This window comes from Elephas maximus, chromosome 6, assembly GCF_024166365.1.
Source record: "Elephas maximus indicus isolate mEleMax1 chromosome 6, mEleMax1 primary haplotype, whole genome shotgun sequence".
Lineage (NCBI taxonomy): Eukaryota > Metazoa > Chordata > Mammalia > Proboscidea > Elephantidae > Elephas > Elephas maximus.
The window spans coordinates 135,807,747-135,828,815 of NC_064824.1; the positions used below are offsets into that span (position 1 = coordinate 135,807,747).

Sequence of the window (21,069 nt, forward strand, 5' to 3'; positions counted from 1 at the left end):
TCTTATTGCTTCCCAAATGAATGTTCATGTGCAATGCATCCAGTACAGAGGCTTGCCGGGATTTGGGATTTACTAAGTTCTCGTTGGGTTTCACCCATATCCCAGAGGTGGAGCACCAGAAACAGTCATGTGGGGCTAATTTTTGATGTTCAGATAAATCCTTTAAAGCCACTCTTCCAAATCTAGAGGGATTTTCTATAAGCATATTAAAAGGTTGTCTGTCAACCAAAGCAGTGACCTGAGGTGAGGGACCGTACAGAGCTGTTAAAAGTTTTTGCAAAGCATTAACAGGATGGAAACAAAGGGGGAGTGTGATCTTCAAAACTGAGAAAAAACGTGTTCTACCGTGGCAGAAAAACATCCACATCAACGGGATTCTAAAGCCCTGATTAGTTCATCTGCCATTATTCCTGTCTTATCATGGCAGCAATTTTGAACCATAGGGACATGCAAGCATTCCAGAAAATTGATTTTTTATTAGGCCTGATCCACAGTCTAGTGGTTGAATCCTGATGACAGCTGGCCTGCTCCCATTCTTTACTTTAATTTGTGAGTTTAATTGTTGGTGTTTATAAAGTGACTTTGAAATTTCTTTTGGGTCAGATTTTTATGGGCCACAGTTTACAGGTGCCATGATTGTTTTATTTCTATTAACTATCCCTCCTTTCCCTTATGCTCATGAGTGGAATCATCACAATCATGAAGGAGGGTGATGTTCTGAAAGGGTGATTGGAAAGCTGTTCTATCAGCCATGCTGTTTCCTTTAATTTCCTGTTTGTGGAACTGCTTTTGGTTGATAGGCTTGAATTTTAATTACACTGATCTCAGAGAGCAGCAAAAGGGCTTCCAGGAGGTCTGCTTCTAAAAGACCATTTTAAGTTGAACACCAGAAGACGTTAACAACCCTCTTTGTTTCCATAATTGCCAAAATCATGAGTAATTTCAAGAACATATTTAGATTCTATGTACATTGAGCATTCAGAAGCCAGTTTGCAATCCCTCTTGCAACATGTTGATTGGTTCAGCCTGTTGATCTGAAGTGGCTTCAGGAAGGGCACAACCTTTGAGGATCCTGGTGGTCATGGCATATCCTCCCTGGTAATGAGAGCTGATATGTTCAGGCTTTCAATATGACCCATGAAACAATAGAGGTAAATTGGTATTGATAATGGGGTTTCTTGTAAATCTTGCCTAGAAGACAAAAGCTGTTCAGTAAGATTCACTGAAAGTAATGGTGTGGATTGTCATCATCATTAGGTAGAGGTAGAGGCAACGATGTAGCCAGATTCAGAGAGGCTACAGTATGTACCTGAATATTACAAGCTGCTAAAAGGAGCACATCACAAGAACTCAGCTTACTAGCTGAGAGGTGTGGAGTTAATGTTGAATTTAAAATGGCTGACACCACATAAGGGACATAAGTGTCAAGACAACTTACTAGAACTATATCTGCTATGGTCTCAAGTAGCCTAGCAGTTGCAGCAACCACTCTGAAGCAAGGTAGGTAGCCCCTAGAAACAGGGTCTAATTGAATGCCCTAATAACCGTGAGCCTCTGTGGTCTTCTGTGTTTTTGAGTGAGGACTTCTAAAGTATTCCCAGAAGTTTCTGGGCAAAAAGTAGAAAGTATAAATTATAATTAGGAAGCCTTAGAGCAGGGGTAGTAATTAAAGCCCTGGTGGTGCAGTGGTTAAGAGCTTGGGTGCTAACCAATCCGTTGGCAGTTTGAATCTACACGCTGCTATGGTAAACTCTATGGGGCAGTTCTGCTGTGTCCTACAAGGTCACTGAGTTGGAAATGACTCAACGGCAACTGGTTTGTTTTGGTTTGGTGTTTGTTCGGTTATGCTTTCTGGCCATCTTCAGAAAGTTGAGTCAGGTCCAGAACCTTTAAAAATTAGTAAAGGGTTTGAGCTAACAAAGAAAAATTAGGTATCCTAGCTCTGCGGTAATTGCAGAATCCTAAAAATCCTCTCAGTTGTTTTTCTTCTAGTGGAGACATGATAAGTTCTTTTCTTTTGGGCTCTATAGTGATTTCTTTTGCTGATTGAACATGTCCCAAGTATTTAATCAAATGTTGGGCTAATTTCGATTTTTTCTTTGGTGGCTGTGTGCCCTCCTGTGGCCAAATGTTATAACAACAGAATATTATCTGTGAGACATGCCTGTTGAGGGTTGGAACAGACCATAAGTCATCCACATATTGTAAGAATCTGGAACCTAAAGGCTGTATATCAACTTGTAAAATCTGAGACAATTAGGTGGGAGACTTGGTGAACCCTGGGGCATTACAGTCCACGTGAATAATTGGTCCTCTCAAGTGAAAGCAAATAAGTATTAGCTGTCTGCATGAACTAGGATGCTGAAAAAAAAGCACTTCGAAGGTCGACCACTGTGAAGTGTGTTGCTTCAGGGGGTACATTGCAAAGAAGCAAGTGCGGATTGGGGACTATGCAGAATCTAGGAATTACTATACAGTTAATGGCACATAGGTCCTGGACGAGTCTCCAGCCCTGATTATCAGGTTTCTTAACAGGGAAAACTGAAGTATTGCAGAGACTAGTGCCAAGAAATTATTAAATTAGAAAGCTTTAGTTAGAAAGTCTTGAATGATTGGGTTAAGCCCTCCTCCAGCTTTTCTTTTTAAAGGGTACTGTGATATTTTTGTGATACTTTAGGTAAAGGTATAGAGGTGTCTATTTGAACATTAATTTTTTCAGCCGATAGGACCTGACCAACATATGTCAACATGGTGGCCCATATGCTTTTAGGTACAGAAGACAGGCAATCTGCAGAACTGGGTAAAATAATGGAGTGACTCTTGTGATTGCAAGCTAAGTGCTTGCAAATAACAGAAGACCTCTTTTCTATTGTACCATACAATCAATTGATTGGTTGGTTTCAGGCAAGTCTAATAGCAATTCTGTTTCTGAAACTTTTATTTGACATTTCCTTTTAGATAAAAGATCTCTTCTTAAAAGGTTGCTGGGGTATCTAAACTAAGTAAAAAATGGATGCATGTCTTCAACAGGGCCTAAGGAGATCAAAATAAGTTGAGAACGGGGAAAATTTTGTTCTCAATTAGTAACCCCCACTATCTTTGATGTTTTGTTACTCTAGGGCAGCTCCTGCAACAAACACTAAGGTCCCTGGCCTGCTAGGTTTCCTCGAGTCCTTATGAAACTCCATTTTAGGGAGATACCCTCACACAGGGGGGACTGGCCTGAAGAACCTGTGGTCTATTGCTTTTTCTTTCTCCTTTCTCCACACATGGCTGAAGCTGCCCTCCCTCCACGTCCTGTTCTCAAAGTCCTACCTCGCTCCTGCCAGCTTCAGGGACCTGCACTGTGCTTCCTTTGTTCCATCCTGGGGTCTTGCTGAACGGAGCCCTGATGGCACAGTGATTAAGTGCTCAGCTGCTAACCAAAAGTTCGGCAGTTCCAATCCACCAGCCGCTCAGCTGAGGAAAGATGTGGCAGTCTGCTTCTGAAAAGATTATAGCCTTGGAAACCTTATGGGGCTGTATTACTCTGTCCTCTGGGGTCACTGGAGTCCTGGTGGTACAGTGGCTAAGAGCTCAGCTGCTAACTAAAAGGCTGGCAGTTTGAATCTAAGAACTGCTCTTTGGAAACCCTACAAGGCAGTTCTACTCTGTCTTGTAGTGTTGCTAGAAGTTGGAATCCACCCAAAGGCAATGGGTTTGGGGTCTTTCTCCTGTCTAGACCCAGACCAGGATGTTGCCACCTGCTGGCCCTGATCACTGGGAGCAGGACACCCTGCAGGCACCCCTCCCCAGGAAGCAGCCTTGGAGGCCCGCAGCCAGCTGGCACTGAGCAGCCTTCCATGCCCTGCCCATGCTCTGCACAATATATATGCATCCTGGCTGCATTCCCGGGGCCAGCCTGTGCAGGGGTGGATTTAAAAATCCCCATTTCTCATGCTTCTCCTCCTTTCTGTCCAGGCAGCATATCCTGCTCCAAGGGGGTAAGTTAGGACTGGCCCTTGCGTGCCAGCTTGGCTGTGTGGCTGTGCAGGTGTTCGTGAGTAGATCTGGGCAACTCTGTTCCAGAACTGTATGAACCACCTTTCACTTAGACAGCCTGCTTTCCACAATCACCACCTTCTTGGGCCACCTTCAGCCACAAGATGAGCAGGAAGGATACAGGTCACCCACATTCCCTATCTTTCACCCTGTGACTTTCCCACCATTTGTGATTCCTACACTTTCTTCCCAAAAATTTTCTCACCTTCCTCTTCTGTTCCTGCTTACTGTTCATCTCTCCCTCCATCTCTCTCTCTCTCTTTCACTCTCATCTCTCCTCCACTCCATGTCTTTCTCTTTCATCTCTCCCTCTCCATCTTTCCCTCTCACTCCCACTTCTCCCTCCCCACTCCTCTCTTTCACAAGGCAGAGTTGGCTCATTGAGCCAGTTTTTAGAAACTACTTTTTGGCTACCAGAGGGCCTTCCAATTCCTACCCCACATGAGCAGAGTAGAACTGCTCCATAGGGTTTTCAAAGCTGTGGCCTTGCAGAAGCACATCACCAGACCTGTCTTCCTAGGCACCTCTAAGAGGGTTGAAACTGCCAAACTTCTGGTTAGCAGTTGAACACTTAACTGTTTGCACCCCCGGAGACTGCTTTGGTAAAGATTAAAGCCAAGAAAAGCCTACGGAGCTCAGTTCTAGTCTGTGACACGTGTGGTCTCTATGAGTTGGATATGACTTGACAGCAATGACCAACAACAACAGAGGGTAGATCTGTGAGGATTAGATCTGGCTGCAGGAAACAGAAATCCTACCAACAGCAATGACTTGTAGAGGACGAGTGTGGGTGGGAAGTTCTATCTGACACCTTCCATCTACCCCTGATCTCCTGGCCCAGCTTTCAATCTTGCCATCTTCGTGATCCCTGGAACCTGAGGTGGGCAACTCCATTTTGTAGTGTAGAATCTGTTAAGGTAACTCTTCCTTTTTGCTATGAGAAAAGCTGGTAAGAAAGTTGATACACACTGATAGCTGTTGACTTGTGGATGTCACTGATGAGGTGGAATCTGGGGAGCTCAGGATGTAGTGCAGCAGCAGGCCTCCAGAGGACTTCCCAACTTGTCCTCAAACTACCAGTCTGACACTTTGGAGAGGGAGAAGTAGATAGGTGGGGACAAAGAGAGAAAGAAACCCAGAAGCTCAGGCACAAGCTGATAAGGAACCTCATTGCCCCAAGTTAGCTGTGTGCTTAGAAAGAGTTAAATATTGGTTGTGGTTTCTTTCAAATCAAAGGGCAAAATTCAGAGCAAGGGAGAGGTAGTTCAGTGAGATTGCTAGGAAGCCTGTGATTTAGGCATTGTAAATGATTCTTCATGATTAATATTTTACTTTAATCCTTTCCAACATGGCCTTCCTTCTGCAAGCATTTCAGAGGGCTTCTGCTGGGGCTTTCTTGTTAGCACTTTGGGGTGTGATTGGAGGCGAGAAGCTGCTGGTTGTTCCTCAGGATGGAAGCCACTGGCTTAGTATGAAGGAGATAGTTGAGCTTCTCAGCAAGAGGGGACACGGCATTGTGGTGTTGGTGCCAGAAGTGAATTTGCTTCTGAGGGAATCCAAATACTACACAAGAAAACTCTATCCAGTGCCGTATCCCCAGGAAGAGCTGAAGGACCGTTTCCGCTCGTTTGGAAACAGCCATTTTGCTGAGAGATCTTACCTGAGGAACCCTCAGACAGAGTACAGAAATAACATGATTGTCATCAACAAGTTCTTCACCAACTGTGAGAGTCTCCTGAAGAACTCAGAGACCCTGCAATTCCTCAAGGAGAGTAAGTTCGATGCCCTTTTCACAGACCCAGCCTTGCCCTGTGGTGTGATCTTGGCTGAGTACCTGGGTCTGCCCTCTGTGTACCTCTTCCGGGGCTTCCCATGTGCCCTGGAGTACAGGTTCAATGGAAGCCCAAGCCCCTTGTCCTACATTCCCAGGTACTATACTCAATTCTCAGACCAGATGACTTTCTGCCAACGGGTGGCCAACTTCCTCGCTAATTTGTTGGAGACCCCTCTACTTTACCTTCTGTTTTCAAAGTACCAAGACCTTGCCTCAGATCTCCTCAAGAGAGATGTGGACTTAGTCAGTTTATATCAGAAGGGCTCCATTTGGCTGTTAAGGTATGACTTCGTGTTTGACTTCCCCAAGCCAGTCATGCCCAACATGGTCTTCATTGGAGGGACCAACTGCAAGAAGGTGGAACGTCTAGCTCAGGTTGGTGGTTTTACCTATTTTTGTTTGCCCTGTTTCTTAGAAAGTAGACAGAAATCATTCATATGTGCTCTGTCTTTCCTTATTCAATCAGCCTCTCCAGCCCACCTGGGAGGGCTGCCTGAAGAAATGGTGGTCTTCCTTCCAATAAAGGGAAAAGGGCCTCCAGGTGGGGAGTACAGGGGGCGGTAAGACATTTGAGGCTGAGCTGATGCAGAGGATTTGAATGAAGACAGGACTGGTGTTAGGTTATCTGGGGAGAGACTCAGAATCATAAAATGAGCCTACACAGCCTGTAGAGGAGAAAGATTGCCCAAGGGGACCAGAGCTGGGAGGACAGTTCATGTCAAAATCCATTCCCGAAAATCTGTCCCTAGCAGTTTACCTGGGCCCTAAGCCAGGGGTCAAAAAACTATAGCCTGTGGGCCAAATCTGGCCAGAGGCCTGGAATTGAATGACCCAGAGCTGAGAGTGATTTTTACGTTTTTAAAGGGTTGTTCAACAGCAAGGACATCAGACACAATATGTGACAGAGACATATACAGTCTGCAACGCCTGCATAGTTTTTATTTGGTGCTTTAGAGAAAAAGTTTGCTGACCCCTGACCTGGAGTTCACAGAGTTACTCTGGAAAATGAAAATATGTGTGTGCGAATTTGAGTAATTGCAATTCTGAAAGCCTTCAGACAACTCCTCATCTTTTAAGCCAGCATTATCTTTTATAACGCACTTTCACCAGAGAAAAACCTCAAATAGGCCCCAAACACCTTTACACCCTTCTTTAACATCTGCTAATTTCTCTGTTAACAATTTGGATAATTGGCTATAGCTACTGTGAAAAGAGAGGGGCAGAGATGATGAGCTGAATTGGACTGGTTCCAAGGAGCAAGGGGCATGAAATACAAGCCTCCTATGTCAGGAAAGGAAGGAGCCATGGTGGCACAGTGGTTAAGTGCTTGGCTGCTAACCAGGAGGTTGGCAGTTCGAATCCACCAGTGGCTCCACAGGAGAAAGATGTGGCAGTCTGCTTCTGTAAAGATTTACAGCCTTGGAAACCCTATAGGGCAGTTCGACTCTGTCCTACAGGGTTACTATAAGTTGGAGTCAAAACAAATGCAGTGGGTAATCTTTATGGAAGCTGGCTGCCACATCTTTCTCCCACAACATGGGTGGTAGGTTCATACCACCAACCTTTTGGTTAGCTGCTGAGTGCTTAACCACTGCACCACCAGGGCTTCTTCGTTTTCAAAAAACTAGATTCCAGTTCCTCAGGGCTAGACCTTCTGTTCTCATTTCCTCATTTCATGTTCCAGAGTCATCCAGATCAGTGATTCTCATCTGGTGGTGATCTTGCCCACCAGGAGGCAATGTCTGAAGGCATTTTCGGTGTCACAGTTGAGGGCTGCTACTGTGACGTACTTGGACATGTTATCAGGAGGGACGAGTCCCTAGAGAAGGACATCATGCTTGGTAAAGTAGACAGTCAGCAAAAGAGAGGAAGACTCTCAATGAGATGGATTGACACAGTGGCTGTAACAGTGGGCTCAAGCATTGCAACAACTGTGAGGATGATGCAGGCCTGGACATTATTTCATTCTGTTGTGAATGGGGTCACTACAAGTCAGAACTGGCTCACAGCACCTAACAACAACTGTCAACTAGTAGGTAGTGGCCAAGGATGCTGCCAAATATCCTACAATGCACAGGACATACCCATCACAGCAACAAACAATTCTCCTTTGAAAAAAAATTAACAGTGGTGAAGTTGAGAAATCCTGATCTAAAAAAATTTTAGGTAAACATTAGTCTTCTCTCCAGCAAAGTCCGAGGTGGGTGGTGTAGGGAGCAAGGGTCCTGTGCCCACCTCTGAGCTCATGTTGTTTCCTTAGATGGTTTTCTACAAGTAACACACATCCAGGCTGAAATTCCACCATTTATGGGTTGACCTGAAGGTTGAACTCTGGGCAAGTCATGGGAACAAAACCCCAAAATGCCAAGTCATTCTGAATAGGCAGTTTAAAAAAATGCAACTTAATCCAATGTCTACAATGCCTTCACTGTGCTGCTTCTCTCTGAAAACCGTGTGCTTATCTTTATGACCCATTATCTGGAGATTACCAACATGTGGAACATCTTGGCAGGAGCGTTTCTCTTAATGAGTAATTATCTAAAGAGTGGCTAAATTCTAGGGTGAATCAGGGTTTAAAAAAAAAAAGAATTCAGTATGAAATCAGGAAAAAAAAAATTGCCATCGAGTTGATATCGACTTATAGTGGCCCTATAGGACAAAGCAGAACTGCCCCGTATGGTTTGCTTTTAATAAACCACTATGCCACCAGGGTTTCCATTCAATAGAAGTGTCCAAAAAACTAGAAACTTTTTTTTAAAACAGCTTTATTGAGGTAATTCACTTACCATATGTCTTAGTCGTCTAATGCTGCTACAAGAGAAATACCACAAGTGGATGGCTTTAACAAAGACAAGTTTATTCTCTCACAATCTAGTAGGCTAGAAGTCTGAATTAAGGGTGTCAGCTCCAGGGGAAGGCTTTCTCTCTGAGGCCTCAGGAGGAAGGTCTTTGTCATCAGTCTTCCCTTAGCCTAGGAGCTTCTCCATGCAGGAGCCCCAGGTCCAAATAATGTGCTCTGCTCCTGGTGTTGCTTTCTTGGTGGTATAAGGTCACTTTGTCTCTCTGTTTGCCTCTCTCTTCTATATCTCAAGAGATTGGCTGAAGACACCATTCAATCTTAAAATGACTCCTGCCTCATTAACAAAACTGCCACTAAGCCCATCTCATTAACATCATAGAAATGCAATTCAATCCATGACACCATACAATTCACCTATTTAGAGTTTACAATTCCATGGTCTTTAGTATATTCACTGAGTTGTGCAACCACAACCACAAACAATTTTAGAACATTTTCAATCACTCCAAAAAGAAATACCATATCCATCAGCAGTCACTCCTTATTCCCACCTTCTACCAACACCTGACAACCACTAATCTCCTTTCTGCCTTTATGAATTTGCCTATTCTGGACATTCCATATGAATGGAATCATGTGATATGTGATTACGTTTTTTTGCTTAGTATAATGTTTTCAAGGTTCATCCGTTTGTAGCATTACTTTTTATTACCGAATGTCCAGGCATGGACCAGAAACTTGAAATCTGTCTCCAAAATCGGAAGGTGCCTAGAGACTGAAGAAAGAGGCAGGCAATTCCAGTGTGGTGACATAAGAATTTTACAAGGAACTCTTAAAAACAAGGTGGTCCTTCCTGGACCAAGGACCATGCAGATCTCCGCACCCAGCAATAGGCAGGGTAAAGGTTTTATAGTGGTCAAGGACAAAAGTGGCTTCAAGCCATGGAGTTACAAGACTGCCTCAGCAAGGTAACAAAACCGGGCTTGGAAAACAGCAGTGAACTAACAGAAAGAGCTGTGAACAAACAGAAAGCACGAGGGCAGCCATGTTAGGCTTCCCAAAGCCTGTTTTCCCCTTCAGTCCACCCTCAAGGCCATTTCATAAAATCTCACGCATTCCTCCTCTCCCGCAAAGTCCCTGAGGGCCCCAAGAGAAAGTGTCACTGTTGGGACAGACAGTTTTGCTGTAGCTGGAGGCACAGACCACACCAGCAGTATAGATAAACACAACAAACAATCCCTATACCCAGGAAAAGAACAAGACCCATCAAAACATCGTGCCAACTAGAGGGGAAATAGGAAAACCAGGCAACCAAAGCAGACTAGCCATCAGGTGTGTCCAAGGCTTCTATCAGTTTCTTCTTGTAGCCTAACGGATCAGTTATGTCCTGGTGGTACTATGGTATATAGGTATAACATTCAGTCTTTACTATGGCACATATCCCACCTTGAATGGCTGTTAGAATGTCCAGATCCATTCAGTTCTGACGGACTACTTTCCTTATTTAGGTGATTTTGGCACTCAATAGCCACAAATGTCTCTGCTGTCATTCAGGACATCTTTAGTAACATTAGTTAAGGCTTCAATTTGTCCCATTACTTTCAAGGACCCCATAGGGGGAATAAAAACAGTCAAAAGGTAATCATACCGGTGGAAAAGGCACCCCAAAGTGCAGCATCCTATCAAGTCTTACGGTAACCAGGGGCACAAGTAGTGGCCACACAGCCATCAGGTGCCGTTAGGAGGGGGCTATGCTCCTGCCTTCCAGCTGGGGTGTTTATATTGCAACCAGTTAGTGGTATTAGATATTAACAGTTGGCAGTAGAACACAAGATTCCAGCTCACTATGGAAGAGGAGGACTTTGAGGGAGATGGAGGGGGATACTTAAGGAAAGACAGGAGAATCTTGGTTCTTTTGTAACGGAGAAAAATCTTCAGCAGTTAACATGATGTCATCAATGTAATGAAATCAATGGACAGCAGCGGGGAAGGGGAAAAGAGTCAGATCTCTAACAGCCAAACCATGGCAAGTAGTGGAACTGTGTAGATATCCTTGGGGGGGGAGCACTTGAAATGTCCATTTCTGCCCCTCCTAGGTGAAGGCAAACCGGTCCTGTGTGGGCTGGGCTACAGGAACAGTAAAGAAAGCCTTGGCCAGATCTAACACAGCATGTATGAAAAATTGACGCCTTTGAATTGTGGTGTTGGAGAAGAATGTTGAATATACTATGGACTGCTGAAAGAATGAACAAACCTGTCTTGGAAAGTGTACAAGCAGAATGTCTCTTAGGAGCAAGGATGGCAAGACTACCTCTCACAAAATTTGGACGTGTTATCAGGAGGGACCAGTCCCTGGAGGAGGACATCATGCTTGTTAAAGTAGAGGGTCAGCAAAAAAGAGGAAGACCCTTGACAAGATGGATTAACATAGTGGCTGCAAAGATGGGCTCAAGCATAATAAAGATTGTGAAGATGGTGCAGGTCTGGGCAGTGTTTTGTTCTGTTGTAGATGGTGTCATTGCCAGCCAGGACTGCTGTACACCTTTTTGTACCTGCAGTTCTTCCTGCAGGGCTCTTATGGGTTCTTCAGCACCTAGCTGGGTGTCTGTGGCCAGCCGAACTGCACAGAGAAGTGGCTATCTCATAGCCACCACTACTTATCTAGCCTCCTTTCTACACTTATGAAGTCATGCATCTTTCCAGAGCCATGCTCTCCCACTTGGTGTTTTGGAGGTGTCCCCATACTAATGAGGCACACAGCATGCATAAAGCATATTGGCAAATTCTCCCCACATGGAGGTCACTGGCCAGCCCGGAATTTCCTCCATGGATGCCCCACCCCCACTCGCCATTTCTTCAGTCTCCTGGTTCGCTTGGACCAGCAACTTGAAGTTTGCCTCCAAAATGGAGAGTGTCGAGGGATTGAAGAAATAGGTGGGCAACTGTAGTGTGGCTGAAAGGACTTTTATTAGGACGACTTACACGATGCAATCCCTGGCAGCCAAAGGACCAGAGTGTAGCTCCACAACCAGCAATGGGGATGGGGTGTGGTAAGGTGTCCTGGGGTGGAGGCTTTATAGTGGTCAAGGAGAAAAGTAGCTATAAGCCAGGGAGTTATACAAGTCTGCCTTAGCCTGGCCACGTAACAGGGGCTTGGAAAACAGCAGTGAACTAACAGAAAGCATAAGGGCAGCCATGTTCAACCATGCAAAGCCCCTTTTCCTCTCACTGAATAATAGTTCATTCTGTTGATAGTGCAACATTTTATTTATCTACTCATCAGTTGATGGACATTTGGCTTGTTTTCACTTTTGAGCTATTATGAATAATGCTGGTCTGAACATTTGTGTATAAGTTTTTTTGTGTGGACTTATGTTTTCACTTTTCTTGGGTATGTATCTAAGAGTGGAGTTACCAGGCTGTATGGTAACTATATGTTTAATCATTTGAGGAACGGCCAGGTTGTTTTCCAAAGTGGCTGCACCATTTTTTTTATTGTGGTAAAACACATACAAAATTCACCATTTAACTGTTATAAAGTGAACAATTCAGTGGCATTCAGTACATTCACATTTTTGTGCAACTATCACCTTTATTTAGTTGTAGGACATTTTTCTCACCCCAAAGCGGAAACCTTATGCCCTTTAGGCAGTCACTCCCCACTCCCTTTCTCCCTCCCCTGACAAACACTCATGTGCTTTCTGTCTCCATGGATTTGCCCATTCTATATTTCATATAAATGGAATCATGCAATATGTGGCCTTTTATGTCTGGTGTCTTTCACTTCTACTCTGACACACACACAGGGCTGCCATGAGTCAGAGTCAACTGGAGTGCATCTGATTTTTTTTTTCTTTTAGTTAGCATACTGTTTTCAAGGTTTATCTATGTTGTAGCATGTATCATAACTTCATTCCCTTTTACTGCCAAGTAATATTCCATTGTATGCATAGACCATTTAGTTTATCCATTCATCTCTTGGAGCCCAAGTGTGCAGTGGTTAGGAGTTTGGATGCTAACCAAAAGGTCGGCAGTTTGAATACACCAACCACTCCTTGGAAGCTCTACGGGGCAGTTCTCTGTCCTGTACGGTCACTATGAGTCAAAGTCTACTCAAAGGCAAAGGATTTTTTTTTTTTTTTTTTTTTGGTTAGTCATCTCCTGGTGGGTATTTGAAGTGTTTTACCTTTTGGCTTGTGGATATAGTTGCTATGAGCATTTGTGTACAAGTTCTTGTTTGAACACTTATTTTCAATTCTTGCGTATATAGCCAGACATGGAATTGCTAGGTAATATGGTATTTCAATGCTTAGCTTTTTGAGGAGCTGTCAGACTTTCACATAACACTACATCCTTTTTTATCACATCCAGTTTCTGAAGGTTCCAATTTCTCCATATCCTTGCTTGCAACGTTTGTTATTTTCCACTTTAAAAAATTATTATTATAAGGGTCCTAGTGGGTGTGAAGTGGTATCTCATTGTGGTTTTGATTTGCATTTCTAATGACTAATGTGCTTGAGCATCTTTTCATGTGCTTGTCGGCCATTTATATATCTTCTTTGGAGAAATACCTAGTCAAGTCCCCCCACCCTTTTTTTTTTGTTGGATTGTTGGTCTTTTCTTTGTTAAGTTGTGGAAGTCCTTTATATATTCTAGATACAAGTCCTTTATCAGGCATATGATATATATTTTTTTTCCATTATGTGGGTTGTCTTTCCAGTCTCTGATAGTGTCCTTCAATGAGCAAAGCTTTTAATCTTTTGCTGATCTTCCTTCCTCCTGTCCTTTTCCCACTTCTGAAAATCAGTCACACCTGGTCCTGTTTATTCCCAGGCAGCCATATCCAGGCCCCCTAGTCACAGGCTCCCCCCTGTGCAGAGAGAGCTGCAGAGGAGGGACCTGGGCCAGGGCAGGAAGGGTGGAAGCACATCTTCTTGTGTTCCTGAAAAAATGCACAGTGGAAACGCCAGAACCAAACCCAAGGCTCCTGCCTGCCCATGAGGGTCTCCGCCATTTCATGTCCAAAGACCCGTTGCTTTTAAGTCAATTTTGACCCATAGTGACCTTATAGGACAAAATAAACTCCTCCCTAGGATTTACAAGGCTGTGATCTTTTCAGAAGCACACTGTCAAATATTTCTCCCAATGAGCGGCTGTGGATTTGAACCGCTGACCTTTTGGGTAGCAGCCGAGCATTTAACCATTGCACCACCAGGACTTCTTCAACTTCATGCATGCTTCTCTTTTAGGCACAAATTCCTAGACAAGAGGACAAATATTAACTTTGGGAGTATCAAAAATGCTGATGTCCTCCCTTCCCACTGCCCTACCTCTTTGACTTTCCTGCTCTAACCAACTGTCGCTGTTCCTGCCCCATCTGCATCTGCCCACCTGTTCTGTCTGCTCCACCTGTCTGTCCTGTGACATTTGAGAACTTGACTGAGGCATAGAATGGAGGAGAAAAAGCAAGGCACTAAGCAGGCCTTTTAAAAGGTGTTTGTTCACCATTCTCATGTTTGACTAATGCCTTGTGGTTAGAAGTGTAACGAGTCCCAGAGCTATTCATGTTCTGGAAGGGGCAGCTTCCTTCCGAGTGTGCCTTTCCTCAAAGATGCCTCCCAGATGTAGGTCTCTGTCCAAGCCCAGATCTTGTACGTGATTGAATATGGACTTGTTAATTGCTGTTATGGCAACTCTGCGTGTGCAGAGTAGAACTGCTCCACAGGGTTTTCAAGGCTGTGACCTTTCGGAATCAGATCACGAGGCCTGTCTTCCCAGGTGTGTCTGGTAAGCTCAAACTGCCAACTTTTCAACTAATAGTTGAACACCTAACCATTTGCACCACCCAGAGAACCCAAGAACAGAAATTTATTATTACTAGTTCTACAGGCTAGAAGTCAGAAATTAGGGTTTCAGCCATGTTGATTCCTTTTGAGGCTCTGAGGAAGAATGTGTTTCATGCCTCTTTCTCAGTCTGGTAACAGCTGATGATTCTTGGCATTTCTTGGCTTGTGGATCACTCCAGTCTCTGTATTCATCATCTCATGGCTGTTTTCCCTCTTTGTGTATGTGTGTCTGTGTCCCTTCTCCTCTTTCATAAGGGCACCAGCCATATTGGATGAGTACCCACCGTACTCCAGTAGGACCTCATGTTAACTTAACTGATAACATCTCCAATGATCCCTCTAAACCAGGTCACGCTCACAGTACAGGGTTTAGGACTTCAACTTATCTTTTTTGGGGAGCAGAATTCGGTCCACAACAATGGCAATGAAAAACATCAGCACAGCTAACAATTTTTGAGTTAGCCCATATGGTAGGCAAAGAGCCCTGGTGATGCAGTGGTTAAGTGCTCAGCTGCTAACAAAAGGTCAATGGTTTGAACCATGGGAGAAAGATGTGGCAGTGAGCTTCTGTAAAGATTACAGCCTTGGAAACCCTATTGGGCGGTTGTATTCTGTCCGATAGCATTGCCATTAGTAGGCGTCCTCTTGATGGCAACAGGTTTGGGGTCTTCCTGATGTCTAGACACAGACTGGATGCTGCCATGTGCTGACTCTGATCATTGTGAGCAGGACACCGTGCAGGCGCCCCTCCTCAGGAGGGAGCCCTGAAAGCCTGCAGCCAGCTGACCCTGAGCAGTCTTCCCACGCCCTGAAAAATGCATTTGCATCCTGGCTGCCTCCCTGGGGTCAGTCCTGTGTGCCAGGTAGCCCCTTGAGCCCTGTTCCTCAAGCTTCTTCTCCTTCCCACCCAGGAAGCATGCTTCCTTCTCCAAGGTGGTGAGTTACGACAGGCCCTCTAGTGCCAACTCGGCTGTGTGGCTGTGTGGTTGTGTGTGACTAGCTCTGTGCAAGTCCATTCCAGAATTGAAGGAACCACCTTTCACTTAGCCTACTTTCCACAGTCAACACCCTCTTGGGCCACCCTCAGCCACGAGATGAGCAGATAGGACACAGGTCGCCACCCTCCTTGTCTTTCACCTTGCAACTTTCCCACCATTTGTAATTTCTGCACTTTCTCCCCTCTTTTAATTTTTTCACCCTCCTCCTCTGTTCCCTTTGTTTCCACCTTTCACATTCTAGCTGCCAGTTCTTCAGGATTTTCTTTTACTTGGATCCACAATCAAAGCCCATGCAAGCAGCAGTCAAGAAATCAAATGACACATTGTACTGGGCAAACCTGCTGCAAAAGACTTCTTTAAAGTTTTAAAAATCAAAGACGTCACTTTAAGGACTAAGGTGTGCCTGACCCAAGCCATGGTGTTTTCAATCGGCCTCATATGCATGTGAAAGCTAGACAATGAATAAGGAAGACCAAGGGAGAATTGATGCCTTTGAATTATGGCATTGGTGAAGAATACTGAATATAGCATGGACTTCCAGAAGAATGAACAAACCTAACTTGGAAGAAGTACAGTCAGAATGCTTATTAGAATCGAGGATGGCAAGACTATGTCTCCCATATTTTGAGCATGTTGTCAGGAGGGACCAGTCCCTGAAGAAGGACATCACGTTGGTACAGTAGAGGGTCAATGAAAAAGAGGAAGACCCTCAAAAAGATAGATTGAGACAGTGGTTGCGACAGTTGGCTCAAGCATAACAATGATTTTGAGGATGGTGCAGGACTGGGCAGTGTTCTGTTCTGTTGTACGCAGGGTTACTGTGAGTCAGAACTGACTCAAAGGCACCTAAAAACAACTTCTGTTACCGTTTATTCTTCCTTTCTCTCTCTCCTTCCATCTCTCTCACTCAGTCTCTTTCTCTTTCAGCTCTCCGTCTCACTCTCTTTCTTTTTCATGTCTCCCTCTCCATCTCCCTTTTCCTTTCCTCCTAACCCCCCCCCACCAGCTTTTCTCTGTGTATCTCTCTCACTCTGGCTTTCCCAGGGTAGGGCTGGCTCATTGAGCATGTTTTTAGGAACTATATTTTGGCTGCCAAAGGGACCACCAGTTCATACCATCTAGAAATTGGTCCATCTGGCCACAGCCAGAGAGAAAATCCTCTGAAGGACTCATGGGGATTAATTCAGCTAATTCTCACGACAACCTTGGGGCTAGCTATGGATACAACCCAAGTTTAGAGCTGAGGAATTTCAGACACACAGCTAGGAAGGGGCAGTCTGACTCCAGAACTTAGCCTCTTAACTGCTCTGAAAGCAGAACTGGTCTTAGAGCCTACACAGGCTCCTGGGTGGCACAAATGATTTGTGCTAGACTGCTAACCTAAAGATTGGTGGTTCAACTTATACACTGCTGGAGGGAATGTAAAATGGTACAACCACTTGGGAAATCGATTTGCCGCTTCCTTAAAAAGCTAGAAATAGAACTACCATATGATCCAGCAATCCCAATCCTTGGAATATATCCTAGAGAAATAAGAGCCTTTACGTGAACAGATATATGCACACCCATGTTCACTGCAGCACTGTTTACAATAGCAAAAAGATGGACACAACCACGGTGTCCAACAACAGATGAGTGGATAAATAAATTATGGTATATTCACACAATGGAATACTACGCATCGATAAAGAGCAGTGATGAATCTGTGAAACATTTCATAACTTGGAGGAATCTGGAAGGCATTATGCTGAGTGAAATTAGTCAGTTGCAAAGGACAAATATTGTATAAGACCACTATTATAAGAACTCAAGAAATAGTTTAAACAGAGAAGAAAATATTCTTTCATGGTTACGAGAGGGGGATGGAGGGAGCGTGGGAGAGGGGTATTCACTAATTAGATAGTAGATAAGAACTACTTTAGGTGACGAGAAAGACAAAACACAATACAGGCAAGGTCAGCACAACTGGACTAAACAAAAAGCAAAGAAGTTTCTGGAATAAACTGAATGCTTTGAAGGCCAGCGTAGCAGGGGCACAGGTTTGGGGACCATGGTTTCAGAGGACATCTAAGTCAATTGGCATAATAAAATCTATTAAGAAAACATTCTGCATCCCACCTTGGAGAAAGGCATCTGGGGTCTTAAACGCTAGCAAGAGGCCATCTAACATGCATCAATTGGTCTCAACCCATCTGGATCAAAGGAGAATGAAGAACACCAAGGACACAAGGTAATTTAAGAGCCCAAGAGACAGAAAGGGCCACATAAACCAGAGACTACATCAGCCACAGACCAGAAGAGTTAGATGCTGCCCGGCTACAACCGATGACTGCCCTGACAGGGAACGCAAAAGAGAAGCCCTGAGAGAGCAGGAGAGCAGTGGGATGCAGACCCCAAATTCTCATAAAAAGAACAGAATGAATGGTCTGACTGAGACTAGAAGGACCCTGTTGGTCATGGCCCCCAGACCTTCTGTTGGCCCTGGACAGGAACCATTCCCAAAGCCAATTCTTCAGACAGAGATTGGACTAGACAATGGGTTGGAGAGGGACGGTGGTGAGGAGTCAGCTTCTTGGATCATGTGGACACTTGAGACTATGTTGGCATCTCCTGCCAGGAGCGGAGATGAGAGGGTAGAGGAGGGTTGAAGCTGGTGAAATGGACACGAAAAGAGAGAGTGGAGGGAGGGAGCGGGTTGTCTCATTAGGGTGAGAGCAATTGTGAGTATATAGCAAGGTGTATATAAGCTTTTGTGTGAAAGACTGACTTGATTTGTAAACTTAAAGCAAAAAAAAAAAAAAAAAAAGATGGGTGGTTCAAACCCATTCAGTGATGTCACTGGGGAAAGGGCCAGGTTATCTGCTTTCATAAAAATTTGGGTTGTTAGTTTCTATTGAGTCAATCCTCACCCGTGGTGTCCCCGCATGGGCAGAGTAGAGGTGCTGCACAGGGTTTCCAGGCTGTGGCCCTTCAGTAAGTAGCACATCACTAGGCCTTCCTTCTCAGGCATCTCTGGGTGGGTTGAAACTTCCTATCATCTGGCTAGAAGTTGAACACTTAATCATTTGCACCACTCAAGGACTACTTCCGTAAAGATTAAAGCAAGAAAACCGTATGGAGCTCAGTTCTACTCTGTAACACATGGGATCTCTGTGAGTTGAAATCGAGTCGACAGCAACTAACAACAACAGAGGGTATTTCTGTGAGGAATAGATTTGGTTGCAGATAACAAAAATCCTACCAACAGCAATGCCCTACTCAAGACGAGTGAGGGTTGGAAGTTCTATCCGACTCCTTCATCCACTCCTCCTCCCTCGGCCCACCTTTCAATCCCGCCGTCACTCTGATCCGAGAACTTGAGGTGGGCGATTCCACTGCATAGTCTTGAATCTATTAAGTTGACTCTTTCTTTCCACTCTGAGAAATGTTGGTAAGAAAGTTGATACACACTGATAGCTGTTCACATGTGGACATGACTGATGAGGTGGAAACTGGGGAGCTCAGATGTAGCTCAGCATTAGGCCTCCGGAAGCCTTCCCAGCATTTTGTCAAACTGTCACCCTGCGTCTTTGAAGAGGGAGAGGCAGATAGGTAGGGACAAAGAGAGAAAGAAACCCTGAAGCTCAGGCACAAGCTGATAAGGGACCTCACTGGCCCAAGTTAGCTGTGTGCTTAGAAAGAGTTAAATACGAGTTTTGATTTCTTTCATATCAAAGGGCAAATTTCAGCACAAGGGAGAGGTAGTTCAGGGAGATTGCTAGGAAGCCTGTGACTTAGTCGGTGTAAATGATTCTTCTGCACGATTAATATTTTACTTTAATCCTTTCCAACATGGCCTTCCTTCTGCAAGCATTTCAGAGGGCTTCTGCTGGGGCTTTCTTGTTAGCACTTTGGGGTGTGATTGGAGGCGAGAAGCTGCTGGTTGTTCCTCAGGATGGAAGCCACTGGCTTAGTATGAAGGAGATAGTTGAGCTTCTCAGCGAGAGGGGACACGACATTGTGGTGTTGGTGCCAGAAGTGAATTTGCTTCTGAGGGAATCCAAATACTACACAAGAAAACTCTATCCAGTGCCGTACCCCCAGGAAGAGATGAAGGACCGTTTCTACTCTTTCGGTAACAGCCACTTTATTGAGAGATCTTTCCTGAGCGCTCCTCAGGCAGAGTATAGAAATATAAAGATTATTGGTGACATGTACTTCACCAACTGCCAGAGCCTCCTGAAGAACTCGGAAACCCTGCAATTCCTCAGGGAGAGTAAGTTCGATGCCCTTTTCACAGACCCGGCCTTGATCTGTGCCGTGATCCTGGCTGAGTACCTGGGCCTGCCCTCTGTGTACCTCTTCCGGGGCTTCCCTTATGTCCTGGAGTACGCGATCAGTGGAAGCCCAAACCCCGTGTCCTACATTCCCAGGTACTATACTCAGTTTTCCAATAAGATGACTTTCTGCCAAAGGGTGGCCAACTTCCTCGTTAATTTGTTGGAGACCCCTCTATTTTACCTCCTGTCTTTGAGGTACCAAGACCTTGCCTCAAATCTCCTCAAGAGAGATGTGGACTTAGTCACATTATATCAGAATGTCTCCATATGTCTGTTAAGATACGACTTTGTATTTGAGTACCCCAGGCCAGTCATGCCCAACATGGTCTTTGTTGGAGGGGCCAACTGCAAGAAGAGGGGACGCCTAGCTCAGGTTGGTAGTTTTTCCTATTTTTGATTATCCTGTTTCTTAGAAAGTAGAAAGAAATCATTCATATGTGCTCTGTTTCCCCTTACTCAGTCAGTTCTCCAGCCCATCTGGGGGGCTGCCTGAAGAAATGGTGGCCTTCCTTTCAACAAAGGGGAAAGGGGCTCGAGGTGGGGAGTGGTATGATATCTATGGCTGAGGTGATGCAGAGGATTTGAATGAAGACAGGACTCGTGTTGGGTTATCTGGGAAGAGACTCAGAGTCACAGAATGAGCCTTTCGTCCTGTTGAGGAGATAGAGGAGAAGGCTTGCCCAAGAGGCCAAGAGCTGGGAGGACAGAGCAAGTTAAAACCCATTCCCGCAACTCTGCCCCATGGATTTTCCCTGGGCCTAAGCCAGGGTTCAACAAACTACAGCCTGTGGGCCAAATCTGGCCAGAGGCCTGGTTTGAATGACCCAGAGCTAAGAATGGTTTTTACATTTTTAAAAGGATGTTAAACAACAACCACAAACAATATATGACAGAGACTATGTGGTCTGCAACACCTGCATAGTTATTATTTGGCTCTTCAGAGAAAAAGTTTGCTGACCGCTGACCTAGAGTTCCCAGAGTAACTTTGGAAGATGAAAATCTGTGTGTGTATTTGAATATTTACAATTATGAAAGGTTTCAGACCACTCCCTGTCTTTAATGCCAGAATTCTCTTTTTTGATACATTTTTTACCACAGAAAAAGCCTCAAATAGGCTCCAAACACCGTGAGCAATCTTCTTTAACACCTGCTAATTTGGGTTTAATTTGTTTGTTAACAATCTGGACAATTGGCTGTAACTACTCTATAAAGAGAGGGGCAGAGATAATGA

General features: G+C 44.6%; 2 protein-coding genes across 3 annotated transcripts in view; both read left to right on the top strand.

Annotated features, from left to right (window-relative positions):
• The window catches only part of LOC126078229 (UDP-glucuronosyltransferase 1-6-like), a 220,496-nt gene that overhangs the window by 23,970 nt on the left and 175,457 nt on the right, over window positions 1–21,069 (top strand). Inside the window, exon 1 of one of the 2 annotated variants that reach the window (XM_049888495.1) lies at window positions 5,375–6,250. The exons of the other annotated variant lie outside the window; for it this stretch is intronic. Coding sequence (XP_049744452.1) covers window positions 5,390–6,250 — 861 coding nt within the window. The 5' untranslated portion in view covers window positions 5,375–5,389. Of the gene's footprint in view, window positions 1–5,374; window positions 6,251–21,069 lie in introns of those variants that run through there. 2 annotated transcript variants of the gene reach the window in all.
• On the top strand, window positions 19,333–20,235 carry LOC126077899 (UDP-glucuronosyltransferase 1-6-like). Its single transcript, XM_049887620.1, has one exon. The coding sequence runs from the start codon at window positions 19,351–19,353 to the stop codon at window positions 20,233–20,235; it is 885 nt and encodes a 294-aa protein (XP_049743577.1). The 5' UTR covers window positions 19,333–19,350.